The following is a 16,970-nucleotide window of genomic DNA, read 5'->3' as shown; positions in this document are numbered from 1 at the left end:
AAATTTTTAGAAAGGGGCTTTATTTGATTTGGTTTTGTTTTGTTTTATTTTATATGCAGGCTGAAGAAGAGAGAAAAAAGCAGGAACTGGCCGCCATTCAGAAAGCCCAGAAGGAGGCAGAGCTGAAGCAAGAGGTGGAGAAGCAGAAGGAAAGCAGGCAGGTGGAAGAAATCCTGCATCTGGAAAAAGAAATCGAAGACCTGCAGCGTGTAAAGAAGCAGCAGGAGCTGTCCTTGACAGAGGCTTCATTACAGAGGCTGCAGCAACTTCGAGATGAGGAGCTCCGGCGGCTGGAGGATGAAGCATGTCGAGCAGCCCAGGAGTTCCTGGAATCTCTGAACTTCGATGAGATTGACGAATGTGTCCGAAACATTGAGAGGTCTCTCTCTGTGGGCAATGGGTATCCTGCTGAGCTGACTGAACAAACTGGAAATGCCTGTAGTGAAAAGCCCAATTTTAACTTCAGCCAGCCATATCCTGAGGAGGAGGTAGATGAGGGCTTTGAAGCTGATGATGATGCATTTAAGGATTCGCCCAACCCGAGTGAGCATGGCCATTCTGATCAAAGGACCAGTGGCATCAGAACAAGTGATGATTCCTCAGAAGAAGATCCCTATATGAATGATACTGTGGTGCCAACAATTCCTACTGCTGGCGACACCATGCTTATACCTCCTGCCCATGACACAGTCAGTCTCCACAACTCTTCGAGCGGTGAATCCACATACTGCATGCCAGAAAATGTATCGTGTAGACCCCCAAATTCTGTGGAACTTATTTCTCCCGATGGGGACTACGATTACGACCAAGACGATTATGAAGATGGTGCTATTACTTCTGGCAGCAGTGTGACCTTCTCTAACTCGCACAGTAGCCAGTGGTCACCAGACTACCGGTGCTCAGTGGGGACGTACAATAGCTCTGGAGCATACCGATTTAGCTCTGAAGGAGCTCAGTCTTCTGTAAGTATCATTGTTTTTATTATCTAATAAATGATACGTGCTTTCTGATTTTTTTTTCCCTGCTGTGCCCCCATAGAGTCACTGTAGCTGTTCTGAGAAGTCTGCATTGTGTAGCTAGATTTGCTTAGAGTGCATATGGAAATAGTTGCTGTTGCCATCTAGATGCCACCGGGGTGAGTGCATTAGAGTCAGAGGTAGCACAGGTGCTACTTGCAGTCCTGGGCTTCTGCACAGATATAGTTTTAACTGTTATAATGCTGAACTGTGCATTACTTAGAGGAGTTCAGTGCATAGCCTTGGATGCCATTTATAAGCAAAGTTATTGTTATTATTTTAAGTTACTCTTACTGGGTACCAGGTAGCATGTTGGGAAATTGATTTCAGAAAAAAAAGATACAGTTGCATGCAAGGTGCAACAGTATTGAAAATAAGCTGCTTGAAGAAGTCCCTGAAACGACAGGCATATTTTGAGATTACTTGGAGAGTAAAGTTCACATGATGGCAGATATTAAAATTATTGAAGCAGACAGTCATACTGAGTAGCTCCTTTTCAGTGCTATTTACTGAGAATACTGTGGGCTTTACTCCTACAAATATTTTTGAAAGAATATGATTTCCTTTACCACTCACCGAGTAATTCTGTGAGACTGTCTCACCAAGTGAAAAGGTATTTCAGCAACACTGACTTATTTAGAAGGAAAACTTTAACACTAGAATAGCTATTACAGTTGAAGCAGTGAAAACCAGTCAAAGAACCATCCTGGGTGTATTTGTTGTGTAATAACACAGTTTAAGCTGCACCTTACTACAATGTACTCCCTCATTTGTTAGATGTATGAAAAACAATGAGGAATCATGTTGTTGCAATACATGATAAAATGTTTTAGCTAGAGACTTCTAAACCAATCTTATCTAAACTCTTTCCTGAGAGATTTTCATCTTTATTTCCTTTCTTCTGTAGTTTGAAGACAGTGAAGAAGATTTTGACTCCAGGTTTGATACAGATGATGAACTTTCCTACCGGAGAGATTCAGTCTATAGCTGTGTCAGCCTGCCCTACTTTCACAGCTTTCTGTACATGAAAGGTACTGGGTGAATCAGAATTTGCTAAATACACAAAATAACCAGAAATATTTATTATATTTTATACTCCAATTCCTGTAGAGTTAAGCCATTTTCTTATTTTTCAAAGGATGATGAAAAGTGACTTTATTTAATTTGAGCTGTTCTCAAATTAAGTTACTTGCAGTGGCTTATCCCTCTGTAGGGGTTTAAATCACTAAATCAGTGGTTTAAAACCACTAAATCAGTGGTTTTCCCCTCTGCAAAGAAAGATCAATATTTTGGGCTTCCTCTGTTTCATTTTATCTTTGCTGGCTCGCAAACAATGAAATATTCAGTATAAATGTAGAAAAATAACTCATGAAATCAAATTGTACCAATTGACCTCAGATGTTGAGGAAATCAGATTCTTGCTTCCAAAACCTTGTAACATAGACAGCATTCTACACTGCCGATCAATTTTATTGACCTTAGTCAAATATCACTTTGGATCTGGAAGACACAAAAAAGGTTATGTGTAGCAAAAGGGTGTGAGAGACTCTAAAAGAACATACACAGCAGTTCTCTGGTTAAAACTGTTGGGTATATCTTCTGATGATTGATTAGTAAATTATAATCTCTGTGAATCCTTGTATGATATTCAGCACTGTAGCATAGCTTATTTTCCTGGAATAGGAACAGTGATGAATGTATGCATCGCTATGTTTGTGTGAAAAATAATGCAGTAGTCAGTAACAGGGCTTTTACTGACATAGCAAGCAAGAAGTTTTTGTGGGATCACAGGGGTATATTGGCTTGGTTAAGGTTTTTAATGACTGTTATGTAACTACAGTGCAAGGTACGTTGTCTATCGTATAGCCACACTTTCGTATGACCGAGTTCCCACTGGTATATTCCCTACTCTAAATATAGCTTTGCCAGATTTTGTGGTTTTGAGTTAAACATTGTTACCTTCCAATAACCTGGAGAGAGGAAAGAGTTTAACACTAAACTTTTCTTAGATTATCATTGAAATACATTGAAAACAGTGTTAAAGATTAGAGTCTCATGTTGCAGTAAGACTTTTCGATAATTTATTATTTATTATATATATGTTGTATATATGTATATGCAATTATATATATGTTACATATATTTTTGTAATATAGAGACTTATTATAATTTATAATTTAAGGGGTTTTAGATTGACGCCAATATTGGTGGCCGTAAGGATATGAAAAAATGAGGGTTGTGGCTTACAGCAGAGGCTCAGTTTAACTGCAGTGTTGTTGGTCAGAATCTTCCAGTTTTGGTGTGATCACACAAACAAACAGTTGTTTGTTTTAACTGTATATAAACCTACATTTGTCTCTCTTGCCAGGTGGCTTAATAAACACATGGAAGCGACGCTGGTGTGTCCTGAAAGATGAGACCTTCCTGTGGTTTCGTTCCAAGCAGGAAGCACTTAAGCAGGGTTGGCTTCACAAAAAGGGGGGTGGATCATCTACACTTTCCAGAAGGAACTGGAAGAAACGATGGTTTGTTCTCAGACAGTCCAGGTTGATGTACTTTGAAAATGACAGTGAAGAAAAGCTAAAGGGTGCCATGGATGTCCGAACTGCCAAGTAGGTTTATATGGTTTTATATGTTAGCCATGGTTCCTTCTAAGTACTTCTTGGAGCTTAATGTGAGAAGACATTGAGTGCCCTGCCTACAAATTGTGTGAATGCAAGCATGAGACTGTGTATGATGAAGTTATTGAAAGCAAGTGTTGTCCTTAGCTGGCTCTCTTTTAACTCTACAGAGTGCTCCAGAGCTAAGCCAGTGCCAAATACTTCAGAAAACTGCTGGTATAATGAACCCATCTATGCTTTCTCCCAGACTAGAGGCCCTACTTAGTCTGTAATGATTCCCAAGACAATCTGGGACACGTTGCCAAGTCTGTAGCTGCAGGCAAACCTAGAATGGGGAGGGTGGAATTAATAGGCCTTGAATATATTGAAGTTTGCCTGGGTCAAAGCTGAATCTTCTGTCTGTATTTAGATTTTTTTCATGTTTGAAATAATTGTAATAGTGTGGAAAATTCTTTAAAATGCATATATTAAAAAAACAGAATTACTAAATCTAATAACTTATGTTTTGCTAACTCAGTTCCTTATGCCTTAAAATTCTATGCTTCCTGAAGCATGCATTAAAAAAAGTTTTCTAAGGGATAGTATTTTTCCTTCTGAATTATCTAGCTAATTTAAAAATTAAAGCATGCTAACATTGGTAGCCTCATTCTGTATAAAGTGTACCTAAGCTTTCATCCAAAGTAGAGAAAAATAGAAATGGTTTGTAACGCTCAATTCCACTTTGCTCCTTGTAATCTGCAACTATCCAGTTTATTTTGTTACTTTAACAGAGAACTTAAACTAAATTGAGATCTCAGATTAATCTTTTCTTTGGAAGTCCTGGCCTGAGCCTGATTTCAAGCAGGACAGTAAATAGTTTCAGTGAGCATCCTGACTTGCCCTTGTAAAGCAATGAGCTGTTCACAGTCAAGTAAAACTCTGAATAGAAACTGAAGTTCCTACTGCATTTTTTTTTGTTGAAACTGGATTTGACTCTATCTCATGTGCAATAGCATTTATTTAGCATATTTTTCTAATACGTTCAATCCGTCTTTTTTGTTGTTGTTGCCACATTACTTCATTGATTGTGTCCTATATAAGTTCTTTGCTGAATGTACCTTTAAAATTGTCAGGTGAAGGTTGTTGAACCTAACTTGAACTGCAGGTTCAATCAATGAGCATTTGTGTATAAAAAAGCTAAAAGAAAGAGTAAGAGGACTTGTATTTCAAGAATTGTATTTCATAAGATATAAACAATAGCTTTTCTAGGTAATTTTAATATTTACTGAGTGCATTTCTAACCTATCATGCTATTTACATATTTCACCACTCCATATTAGGGACCCTGTTTGATATAAAAAATCTTAGGCTGATTCACTTAAAACATGGGACAGGGAGGTGTTCTCTTGGGCATTGTTATTGGGAGGGAAGGGAAAAAAATTAAAGAAAACAGTAGAGAATTACAGCTTTTTATTTTGATAGCAGATAAATTGTCCTCAGGAGCCCAATAAGCAGAGCTTGCATATATTTCTTATAGGATAGAGATATATGAAAATAGTACAGCTGATAAGAAAATATAGCTAGTTAAGGAAATAATAAGCTTCAGACAAATAGAGCAAAACAGCAAAAAAGAAATTTAAGTTGCTTTCTTAACCTTCAGGGAAATCTCATGTAATACTTTAATTACTCCTTAAAAAATCTTGTGTTCTGTGGTTCAAAATTGTTCAATATATTGATACTTAGATATCCAAACTAAAAATTAGAAAGATGTCATTTTTAGCATATGAGTGCTCAGCTTTTTCTGGAAGTCATGTTTGGAATTGTCTTTATGCTGACTCACAACCACACAGAATCACTAATCCAGGCTTTGTCTGCTTTTAGTTTTTAATCTTCAAGAGCTTTCTTTTTACCACTCCAAAAATCACTTGGTTATGCAGTCAGTTCAGGAATATATCTATTTCTCAACTCAGTCATCCCTGCCTCTCTTGAGGTTTGATAATGCTTTACTTTTTCATTAGTTCTTGTTAAAATGGTAACAGAATAGTCAACTTGGTATAGCGACTTTCCTAATAGTTTGAATATTTGTACTGTATAGGCAGAAAACACAACTGTAGTTTCGTGAATTAATGCTGTCTGATAAATCACTTTGTGAGTCTTGCAAATGAGCCTGATGAAGGCTGACTGCTGCTGTTTTAAGCATCAGTAGTTTGTGAGCCTCTCAGCAGAACAGAATTTTTCAGAATGTTCATAATCTGTAATGCTCAATCTTGGTGTTTTCCTTTTTGCAGAGAGATTGTTGATAATACAGGCAAAGAAAATGGTATTGATCTAATAATGGGTGATAGGACCTACCACTTAATTGCTGAATCTCCTGAGGATGCAAGGTATGAAAATCATCAGATCTATCTTCCTTTTTTTTTCCTCTTTTTAATCTCTATGCCATTCTGACTTGTACTTGTCATTAATTTGTTTGACCACTGTCACAAAATATTCCAGCAGTGTTAAACACATTGCATTTAACCCATTTTTTCAAAGGCCTGCTGAGATCTTGTGGCAGACCATTACTGGGAAGAGTCAGATTGCCAATGAAAATTTGCCTAGAATTTGGCTGTTACCCATCTATTCCTAGCAACTTTCTGAAATACTGTGTGTCTGTAGAGAGGCAGATGTTAGCCACTGATGCTTCTCTTGTGCATTACCTTGCTGTGTTTAGCTGCATAGATCAAATCAATATTTAAGACCCTCTAATCTGCCTGAAATAAAACACCTTATTCTTTATGGTTGGGATCTGTTTGCCTAAGCAAAGCCTATAATTTTTTCAGATAGAAGTTGTAATGCAGTCACTTTTTTTAGGGCAAAACCATGTTCTTAAATAAGAAGAGTGTGCAAGAGAGTGTTTCCCTTTCTGCTGATTTAAAAAGGGTCTTGCTTTTGTTGCTAAAGGATCCATATCTAACCATACGGGGAGGCTGCTAGGTGAGAAGCAAGCCTGACTTGTCAGATCAGTTGTAAAGCATATTTAAAAAAAAAAAAAATCCCCATGCTACAGTTAATGGGAGATAATAATATGTTTGCCTATAAAAATCAAACATTTAAATAAAAGTCAACTTAGTAATCAAAGCTTATTAACCACTGCTTTGCTGCCCCAAGGCCAGAATACAGGATGCCTTTGTCAACATCACCTGAGCTACTTTGCTCTGAAGGCTCAAAAGTGGCTTTGTATTCAGTTCTGTTTAAAGGTAGAACACCTTCCTCTATCACAAGACCCTGAGGATAGATGTAGCAATGCTTACAACGCAGAATCTTTCTTCATTTTTTTAGGAATCTTTAAAATTACTCTTGAAATAACTTATGAGCTTTCTAGCAGTTACTGTTAAGATTCTTGTGATATGAGTATATTTTAAAATGAAGGCTTAGCTAAAGTCTCTTCTATCAGACTTGTGTAGTTGCCCTAGGGAACTGTAAGAAATTATCAGCACACAGGCTTATCTGTTGCCATGCATCTCTTTCAATTCCTTCTCAAACATGGAGGAGGAGACACTATACACTGTTGATGTGTATAGTACACGTAACATACCATCCAGATTAAACTGTCTTTCACAAGTGTATTTTATGTTTCTTTTTTCTCAGTCATCCCAGAAAACTTAATGAGGGAGATGTGTAAGGATTTGCAGACAGCCTTAAGTCAGTGTTAATGTTTGGCATTGTTAAAAGTGAAGTATGAATCACTGGACTGTGTTGGGTCTGGATCTGCTATTGAAAAAATATTTTGTACATGGGCTGAATCATGATCTGAGGTTGCTTTTTTGTTCAAATGAAACCAAAAACCAAGAGAAACATGGCACAGACCCCCAAAAGAGGAATTACTATTTTTGATCACGGAAGTGTATTTGAGGAAAGAAGTAATGCTCCAATGGGCATTGCTGAGGGTTTATTCCTTTAAAACCCTAGCCTGTCTTTTTCCCTATTCTTGTGTTCTGGGACTCAGCTGAAAGACAGAGGAGGTCCCAGGAGGGAAGAAAGCAAAACTAAAGTCTGCCTTTGTCTTTTGCAAAGTGCCATGATTAATTTATTGTTCATTGTTTACACAAAGATTACATGAAATCAGGAAAAAATCTGAATTTACCTTTAAAATCCATTAATAAATTATTACTGAATGTGCATACAGTGCTATGAAGTCTTTTTTTTGTATTTAAATAGAAGATTCACATTTAAATACATTTGCAATTCCTGAGCCCAGAAAAGAAAACTGAATTTAATTTATGGGAATTTTTTGGTAGATGAGGTTTAGTTTTCTTCAGTTTCTGTAGTTTCTTCGGCTGATGGTTCCTTCTCTCTAGATGATAGATTCCCTTCTTTTTACGGGTTTTCAGTGACATTGTCTTACATTCCAGCAAAGAAAGTGTTAAGCACAACCTCTCTGTGGGTATCTCTGAGTCTTAAAAAAAAGAATCAGAACTAAATATGTTCTCATCTGCTTCATGGTCTGGCACTCTAAATCTTTGTTTTTCTTCATGCCTTGCACTGTTTCTAATTAAAGCATAAGCTGATAGAAAGGATTTAGGATATGGCAGGGATGATACTGTTTGACAGCCTACACAGGTTTTCTCAAGCTATTTTGGCAGTTTAGTTTCCAGAAATCTACATTATGGGGAACAGTTGGCATTTGAATGCTGAAGTTAAGGAAGCAGCTCTTCAGTGTCCTCTGTATCAATTCCATGACTATAAGCAATTGCAGCAAAGATAACTTTGTATTCAAGTCCAGTAGTTTTGCATTTGTTTCCTCAACCCCATGGTGGTGGAGGAGCCTCTGCTGTAAAGTGAGGAGTCTGTTTTAAAGGCTGGGCTTTAGATCCCTTTGAAAACTTGGCCCCAGGTGTTTTTCATTAGAATGGCAAATTCATATCTCAAAGAATGGCATTCAGGAACCTGCTGAACAGGCCAAGCTCTGCCCTCAGATTTCAGTGGGATTGCTTAGAGCAGTTGAGCTTTATCATATACAAGTGCCAGGAGGATAGAGATTTCCCAGAAGCAGAAGGTGTGGTTGGAATTAAATCCATTTGCAATTGCTATGGGCTGAAGTACTGGAAACCTCTGCCAGTTTTCCTGTTCAGGATATATACAGTGCCACTGGAATGGCACAGATTTACTCTGGCAAATCTTCACTGGCCTTTCCAGCAGCTGGATTTTTCAGTGCTTCATAGAAAACAAAAACTGTAGAGGTATTTGCTTGGGGCTTTTATTCTTTTTTCCCTCTTAGTTGTGCTTCTGCAGAGGACTTGGGTTGTCTTTGAAAAAGTATCACTGTAAGAAATTATTACCAGTCACGCTATCAGTGCAGCAGAATTTATAACCTGAATGTTAAGTTTCCCATTAAAGGCTTTGTGTGCAGCTAGTAATGTATTTAATTCCAGATGAAATGTGTGGAATGTGTTACAAATACTCTGTAGGCACTCAGATGTTTCAGTGTGCTTACACCAGTTTTTCAGAGATGCCACTTATTGTACGAGGTACTTGTCCTCAGGAAGAAGGGTATGACATGAGCTTGGATGGGAGACCTGGAGGGGCTTGCTTGCACCCAGTATTACTTGAACTCACATAAAGCCTTGCTGCTTTTATGCCTGTTGACAAAAGGAATCTTAAGCAATTTCAAAAACCTGCAGAACCTGCTAGATCTCTGCAGAACAAAGGTGACACAACACTTGTGCAGAAGCAAAATTCTACTCTTACACTGCTGCCTTTCTCTCCCCAGCCAGTGGTTTAGTGTACTGAGTCAAGTCCATGCGTCCACAGAGCAAGAGATCCGGGAGATGCACGATGAGCAGGCAAATCCACAGAATGCTGTGGTAAGTCTGAATCTGAAGAACTTTTTAAAGCAAATATTTTTAGAAAAGAGGGACACTGTGGTGGCCGCACCTTCTGAGGGTCACAACCTAGGTTTACTTAAGTGTGGCAGTAGCTGTGACACTGGCTAGAGCCTCCATGTCCTTGGTCCTGCAGCTGTACAGGGAGAGAGTGTGACTTCTGATTCCTCTTCCATCATTCACCTTGATGAAAAATGACTGTTGGTTTTGGGGTGGTTTTTTCTGGTCCAGTTTTACAAAGATACAGTTAATGAGTAAATTAAAAATCGAAGAGTTGAAAATTCAAGATTTCTCTGGTCCTGCATTTATCATTCTGTATAACATACACTGGTAATAAATGGAATACATTTGGAACCTAATTTCAAGCAAAGGGAAACAAAAACTTTTGCTTAATGGCTTCAGAAGTTTGGTCTGAGAGGATGCCATTCATATTGGGGTGGCATTTTCCAGTAAAAAATTCAAGCAGGTTTGGAAACATAGAAAAGAGCAGTTTTTGAGCTGCCTCCAGCTTAACTACAGATAATCTTTTACTGGATCTGTTCATTCAAGTGTCTTAGTTTTCCCCTCAACAGTTTTAATGGTTAAGAGAAACTGATGCCCAAATCTGCAGTTCAGTTTGCTTGATCAAAGCTGCTGCTCCTTTCACATGTCTCTCAGAAGAGTACTGTGAGTAATGTAGTATGTCTTCCTCATTTTCTGGTTGGATATTTGTTTATAGGGTACACTCGATGTAGGACTAATTGATTCTGTCTGTGCTGCTGACAATCCAGATAGGTAAGTCAGAACCATGCCTGGTGACTTTCTTTTTCTTCTTTCTCTAGCCAAAATCAGATGCTTTATACTTTAGTCTCTATGTTCTACTGGCCACAGGCATTAAAGTGGTTCATTATTCCCTCCCTCTTCATAATACTGTTAAAACATGTCCATGGAATAGGAATGATGGTACACTTTGTGGGGGCTTTAATAACTTCTCTGACACCGCTTCATGTATGAACTCTTCAGCTCCTAAAGTGATCCAAAAGTAGAAGATTAAATATTTGTTTAATTTATACAAGTAATGCTCCTGAAAAAAGAGCATCTGATTTTTGAGTCGTTTAACAATATAGTAGGCAGAAAAATTAATTTTAAATTTTTTTTCTGTTCAGCTTCTCATGCACGAATGTTGTATTCTACAGGGATGAAAATTCTTTCCCCAAAATGAAAATGTCTTGTAACAAAGAAGACAGTACAGCATAAAACCAACAAAAACATCGGGATATTCTTAGTTTTTGAACTACTAACAATGTTTTAGGGGATAAAAAGTAATCTGGGTTCAGACTGGCTGGTTATAAGGTTACTGGCTGTGAGGTGTTATTTGCACTGTAGGAGTTCACTCCAGTTTCTGTTCATTGCATATATGTGAAACAGCTGGTTTTAAGTTACTGCTTTGTCCTTGGTCTGCCAAGACACTGATACCAGAAGTAACAGTGATTACAAGCCCAGGTTTCCTAAACAATGCAACACAAATGTCCAGAGCTTACACAATTTTAAGTTAGCAGTTCTCCTGCTAATATAAATTAAGCATTTCTCTTGTAAGCATTTTTCACATGGATTTTTTTGTCTTGTAATTTTTTTTTGGTTTAGTTCTCTAATTTTAAATAAGGATGAAAGGATTTTCAGTTAGAAAACAAATTTGACTAATATAGATTATTTTTATCTTGATACTTATGAACCCCTCATAGCTCAAAAGAGAGAAGCTGAGCAGACAGACCTTTGAATCTGTATTCCGAAAGAATCCCAAGAACTGGGTTTCCATCTTTTTCCTAGACTGGGAAGGAGGAGAGGGGAGTCTGGAAGGTTGGCTAGTGTTGATCATAATCTCCTGTTTGATAGCTTGATCTACCTTAGTTTATACCTTAAGTCTCTCCTTTTTCAGTTCTTTTGCTACAGCTTCTGTCTTGTATATCTCATTATCCAGCTTTCTAGAGCATGCTCCATGTAGCTCAATCTAAAGCTGCCTCCTCTTCACACATTTTAAAAAATGGTCAACAAAACTCTCTGTTCGGTTCACATGCCCATTTCTTCCCTCATCCACCACCCTTTCTGACTCATGTAGCACTTCAGCACCACAGTCAGTGTGGCCAAGAACTCGGGTTCTGATCACTCTCTTGCACTTCTCTATGGCACCAGTGAGCATTAGCTGTAGGTAACACTTAGATAACCTTTAAAATAACCTACACACTTCTTCTGTTACTTGATTTACTGTAACCTCCCTTCGCACAGTTTCCTAATTTTTCCTCCTAATAGTTATATTTACTTTGTCCTTTATCCTGTCATCCATTTAGCTTTTATGTGGCACACTGGTTTTGGAGAATGATATCATATTTGGGTGAACCTCTCCATCCCCATAAACAGTTTTTGGATTTTAATTTCTAGCCAGTTACCTTCTTCCAACAACTGTAAAAAGCAGTCCTGTCAGCTTCTCCTGCTTGGGGTGGCCCAGACTGCATTGTTCCCATTTACTACATCTGATACAGTTATTTTGAAAAACTCTGTGCTCCAGGATGAAAACATTAATGGTAAAGGGTTAAAGAAGTGTTTGTAGGCTGAGGAACCTGCCTTCTAATCCAGAGAGACATCAGCACACTTCACTTGGGCTAGTTCTTCATGCTTCAGTAAATCCTGGTGTAGGATTGGGTAAAAGCCAGACTCTCATTAAAAATAGATTGTATTCTCTGTGAATTGGGTTGCACTGCATTAAAAATAAAAGACACTGTGTTCACATGCTGCTTCACTATAGACCTTTGTAAACTTTAGTTTGTTTTAGCTAATGTAACTACTGAAGCAGACACTCTAAATAGATCTGATCCTGAAACAGAGTTCTGATTCACATCTAAAGCTGATTAAAGATTGGAAGTTTTTCTCACCACAGATTTATTTTGAGATAGGACAAGTTGCAATTTAATGTAAACTTTCCCACCATTCAGAAACCTAGCATTTTGGTGTAAATCTAACATAACTGAGTCTTTCAAAATGCTTAATATTTCTTTTTAGGTGATAAGTAAATAACGCTTTAGAGGTGGACAGTATTTGTCTGAATAGAAAATGCAAACAATGGACAGTCTTTGTGATTATGGAGAGTGAGATAAACAGTACATATGTTGATTGTAAAGGCTTTTTCAATTGTCATTTATTTTCATAGACCCAACTCATTTGTGATCATCACTGCTAATCGTGTTCTTCACTGTAATGCTGACACTCCTGAAGAGATGCATCACTGGATAACCCTGCTCCAGAGGTCAAAGGGGGACACTAGAGTGGAGGGACAAGAATTCATTGTGAGGGGTAAGAACTGAGGGGGGCAGTAAAGTAAATAACATCCATTACGTGTTGAAGAGATTGTCCCCACAATACAATCTGGTAATATGCCAGCATGGTAGAGTTGGAACCACATCTTTGTACAGTGGAGTTTACTCACAAGTTAATACAGCTGAAATTATATTCCTGCTGTGCCATGTAAGAAAACACTGTAATGATGACAAAAGTGTTTTTGTAAGTTGACAGAAGAATTTTTCTAGTGAAATATCAAAATTGAAAAAGTTTTTGTATTAATTTTATTGTCTTTATTATTTAATTGTTTGAGAATTGTACTCAAAGTTGTTTAATATGTGAACTTATCAATTTTACATATGTTTTTGTTGTTGTTCAAAGTATAAAACTAACTTCTGTATACAACCTAGTTTTGTCCAACTCACCCTGTTCAAGCAAAAAAAGTGTAATTCAAATTGTGTCTTGAGCAGGATGGCTACACAAGGAAGTAAAGAACAACCCGAAGATGTCTTCCTTAAAACTGAAGAAGCGTTGGTTTGTTTTGACGCACAATTCTTTGGACTACTACAAGAGTTCGGAGAAAAATGCATTGAAATTGGGTACATTGGTCCTGAACAGCCTCTGCTCAGTGGTCCCACCTGATGAAAAGATCTTCAAAGAGACAGGTAATTGTTTGCTCTTGTTCAAATATGCCTTCAGTTGCCTGCTGTCCTTCTAGCTAGTAATGCAACAAACAATGCATAAAAATACTTTAAATGGATTATTAAGGGTGCAGTTCAATGAACAAATCAGGTTCCTAAGTCACTGAGGTGTTTTACAGGGACTTATTGGGTGTAAAACAGAGGTAGTGTATACAGGAATAAAATTTGTTCTCACCTGTATTCAAATTATCATAGACTAATACTGTTGCTAAGTTAGTGTTCACACTTACGCTTACACATCAAAGACTTGAGGAAAGACGTATGGGTAGCACTCTCCTCATACATTATTGTATATGCTGAGGAACTATGAGGGCTAACGTTGGTAGAGCAGGTATAGGGAGGTCCAGATTAAGAGTCCAGTTTGTGGTAACCTACATACTACACTTGAGTCAGCTCCTCTGTGTGTTTTCAAAACTGGTTTTCAACTCAGAAATGTCTGTTTGCAAATGAGAAGCAACTGTTGACAGTCCTGTATAAGCTCATTTGGGTCACTGACACTTCAAAGAGGCTTTCACTAGTGAAAGATGAAATACATTTCCTTTAATTTAATCTGCTTCATAAAAAGCCTATACAATGATGCAGAGAGAGAATTTGAACTGAAATGCTCTTCCTATCATACTTGCCACTTCATTCGTGTAAAATTAATAACTTCTTTACAGAAGAGATAGTTTGTGCTTTAAACCTGTTTGTATGTGTGCCACAGACAATTAAAGACTGTCATGTACAAAGCAAGACTGTCTCAGGTTTTCCTATTACAGACAGGACTGGAGAAGTAGGGCCACAAGCCACAAGGAGCTAACTATTCCATAGTCACTTCTGTGGTGCTTACAGTCACTTCTGCTAAGATTACTGGATAAAATGGGAGGCTGCATGATGCATAGTTGTACTCCAAGGTTACTCCTAGGATCTTTTATAGGAGAGAATCTCCTTTAATACCATACTATCTGCATTATGATACTTAATGACTCATAAAACTTATTAGCTCCTGGAAAACTGCCAGCATGGTCCAGGATGCAGCACTCAGTGTCTGATGGGATGCAGCTTTTATGGCTAATAATTTCACTGTTGTGCTAGGTTACTGGAATGTAACTGTGTACGGACGCAAACACTGTTACCGTCTCTATACAAAATTGCTTAATGAGGCGACCCGCTGGTCAAGTGCCATCCAGAACGTGATTGACACAAAAGCGCCAATTGATACTCCAACGCAGCAACTTATTCAGGATATTAAGGTAGGCACAAGCAGGATGGGGAGGGGTGAGAAAGAATGGTTGCTTAAATCTTTTTTATTTTGGCTTAGCCAAAATAAAGCAGAAAATTAAGTTTTAATCACACAGTGCCACGGACTGACTTTGTGAAACCTGAATGTATTCACTGACCTGATAAAGGAGTTTCTATCTAAGCAGCAGAAGAGCAAAATATGAAGTGCAACTTGGAGGGCAAGAGGGATAACCTTTTTCCATGAAAACATTAACAACTTTTACTGGTTTGTGTAACTTGACAGGCATGATTACACCTGGCAGTAGAGCACAGTGTACAGGTTCGTGGGTTAGCAGACATGTTTGGCTGTGTCCACAGTAAGCAGCACACCAGGATGTGGACTAGACAGCTCTTTGATTTTTTTGTCATTATGCTTCTTTTCTTGTTCTACAATAACATGGGCTAAGCATCTCATGTATCTGTGTGATGAGAAATATATTCAATTAATGCTTACTGGTGTATGGTCCCATTGGGGACAGTGCATGCATAGCCAGAGAATGTCCTTCTGGAGCTTTTTGCTAATCTGCTTTTATGAGAGAGGATGATGATTCTCAGAAGAGACCAAAGGAATAGGCAAGAGGGGAGAACTGCTACTGCTGCCTTTTCCCTTAGAGAGTACCATCTCTTCTCTCATGGAAAAGAAGTATTAAGTCTCAATTCCAAGACTATGAATGCTGTTCTTCATAGCAGGAGAAATATGTGGAAGTCCAGGACTGGTAGGAGACAGTGGTCACATCTGTCAAACTTGGCCTAAGCAGAACAGTAAGAGCAGTATTTAGATATCAGAGTGGGTGCATCAGGTTTACAGCAACACTGTGCCAGGGCTATTTTGTTATGGTAGCTCCTGCAGTTTCTAAAGGCCAATTAGTTTCAAAAAGGCCCCTTAGTTTTGCTGGAGAAATACTTTTAAATAAAACTTGAATGTCTTAATTCCTGTTATGAAATACTGGAGTAAAAATGAATGTGAAATGAAAACACACTTCAAAAACTGTTATGAAGCTTCATTTTTGTGTCCTGCGGCTCTGCTGTAGTTTGTTTTTTACTGCACAGATAAAAGAAGTTTATCCAAGGCCTGAGGTTAGCAGGTACTGAGCATTCATAGCCCACAATGTGCCACGGCACCCACAGTACCCACAACCAGATTTAGCACCAAATAGTGCTGGTAACACTAATGACCCATTTTTTTCACAACCAACCTAAGGGCACTAAGCATTGCACTATTCCTAATGCTGGACCCCAAATCCTGCTTTTTTCATACCCCAACAGGAAAACTGCCTGAACGCTGATGTGGTTGAACAGATTTATAAGAGGAACCCTATTCTCCGTTACACTCATCATCCGCTGCACTCACCATTACTGCCACTGCCATATGGGGACATCAATCTAAACTGTAAGTTTTTCAATAATAGAAACACTTTTCCTTATGAAAGACTAAACTAGAGGATGGGATTTTTAAGTCAACGAGCTACAGTGAAGTAAAGGTAGGCAAAATATATGTTTATAATACAAATAGACAAGTTTCCCTGTTCTGAGAATAGCAGTTTGCCTAGCACAGAGCCTTGGGGTTATATTACAGAAGGGAAGGTTGCTACTGCCTTCAGCAACACAGCTAAGATTGAGTTTGAAAAGCCTTGCCCTGAAATAAGCAACTAAACCCTATTCATTCAGTCTCCTTGAATCATATTCTCCTTCTCAAGTCATTGTTACTTCCTATCCCATGTGGGGAGCTGCAGCAGCCACAACTTCCAAATAACAAGTGTAGGTTTCATCAGATGTGATGGAAAGCCCTATTTATGGGAATCAACATCTAAGTGTACATGTATAAAAGAAGAAATGCTTTATTTACTCCTAAAATTAGTGTAATCATGTCTTTTAATATCCTTGATTCAACCACTAACTTAGAAGTCTGTTTGGAATGAATGGTTCAGATCTATTGATGGTTGTGAACTTGGTGTCCTTAAATGGATTTGGTTATCTTAGTTTGCAACTGCGTATTAAACAAGATATGACTCAGGCCACAAGTTTCATCCTTGGGAGGAGGATGGGAGGCCACATGACTAAAAGTTAAGGTATTTCAAGTAAGACTTTCTGGTAACTCAAGTGATACCCTTCTACTCAAATGACGAGGAAAATCCTAGGACAAACCTTTCTTTTCTCTTGCCCCTCCTACTGTTCAGTAGCAAGGCACAGTTCTGTTCTTGGCACTTGAGCAGGTTGTCC

At 38.2% G+C, this 16,970-nt stretch overlaps 1 protein-coding gene across 2 annotated transcripts in view; it reads left to right on the top strand.

The window, feature by feature from the left end:
• The window catches only part of MYO10 (myosin X), a 163,772-nt gene that overhangs the window by 135,709 nt on the left and 11,093 nt on the right, over positions 1 to 16,970 (top strand). For both annotated transcript variants that reach the window (XM_027681799.1, XM_027681807.1), the window contains 10 exons: positions 60 to 962; positions 1,924 to 2,047; positions 3,385 to 3,628; positions 5,905 to 6,000; positions 9,369 to 9,462; positions 10,199 to 10,254; positions 12,662 to 12,804; positions 13,260 to 13,454; positions 14,565 to 14,722; positions 16,017 to 16,140. In XM_027681799.1, coding sequence (XP_027537600.1) covers positions 60 to 962; positions 1,924 to 2,047; positions 3,385 to 3,628; positions 5,905 to 6,000; positions 9,369 to 9,462; positions 10,199 to 10,254; positions 12,662 to 12,804; positions 13,260 to 13,454; positions 14,565 to 14,722; positions 16,017 to 16,140 — 2,137 coding nt within the window. The remainder of the gene's footprint in view (positions 1 to 59; positions 963 to 1,923; positions 2,048 to 3,384; positions 3,629 to 5,904; positions 6,001 to 9,368; positions 9,463 to 10,198; positions 10,255 to 12,661; positions 12,805 to 13,259; positions 13,455 to 14,564; positions 14,723 to 16,016; positions 16,141 to 16,970) is intronic.

This window comes from Neopelma chrysocephalum, unplaced genomic scaffold (assembly GCF_003984885.1).
Source record: "Neopelma chrysocephalum unplaced genomic scaffold, ASM398488v2 Primary Assembly neopelma1_22b, whole genome shotgun sequence".
In the NCBI taxonomy this organism is placed as follows: Eukaryota; Metazoa; Chordata; class Aves; order Passeriformes; family Pipridae; genus Neopelma; species Neopelma chrysocephalum.
The sequence above is the reverse complement of the archived record's forward strand: the minus strand, read 5'-3'. Positions and strand labels throughout refer to the sequence as shown.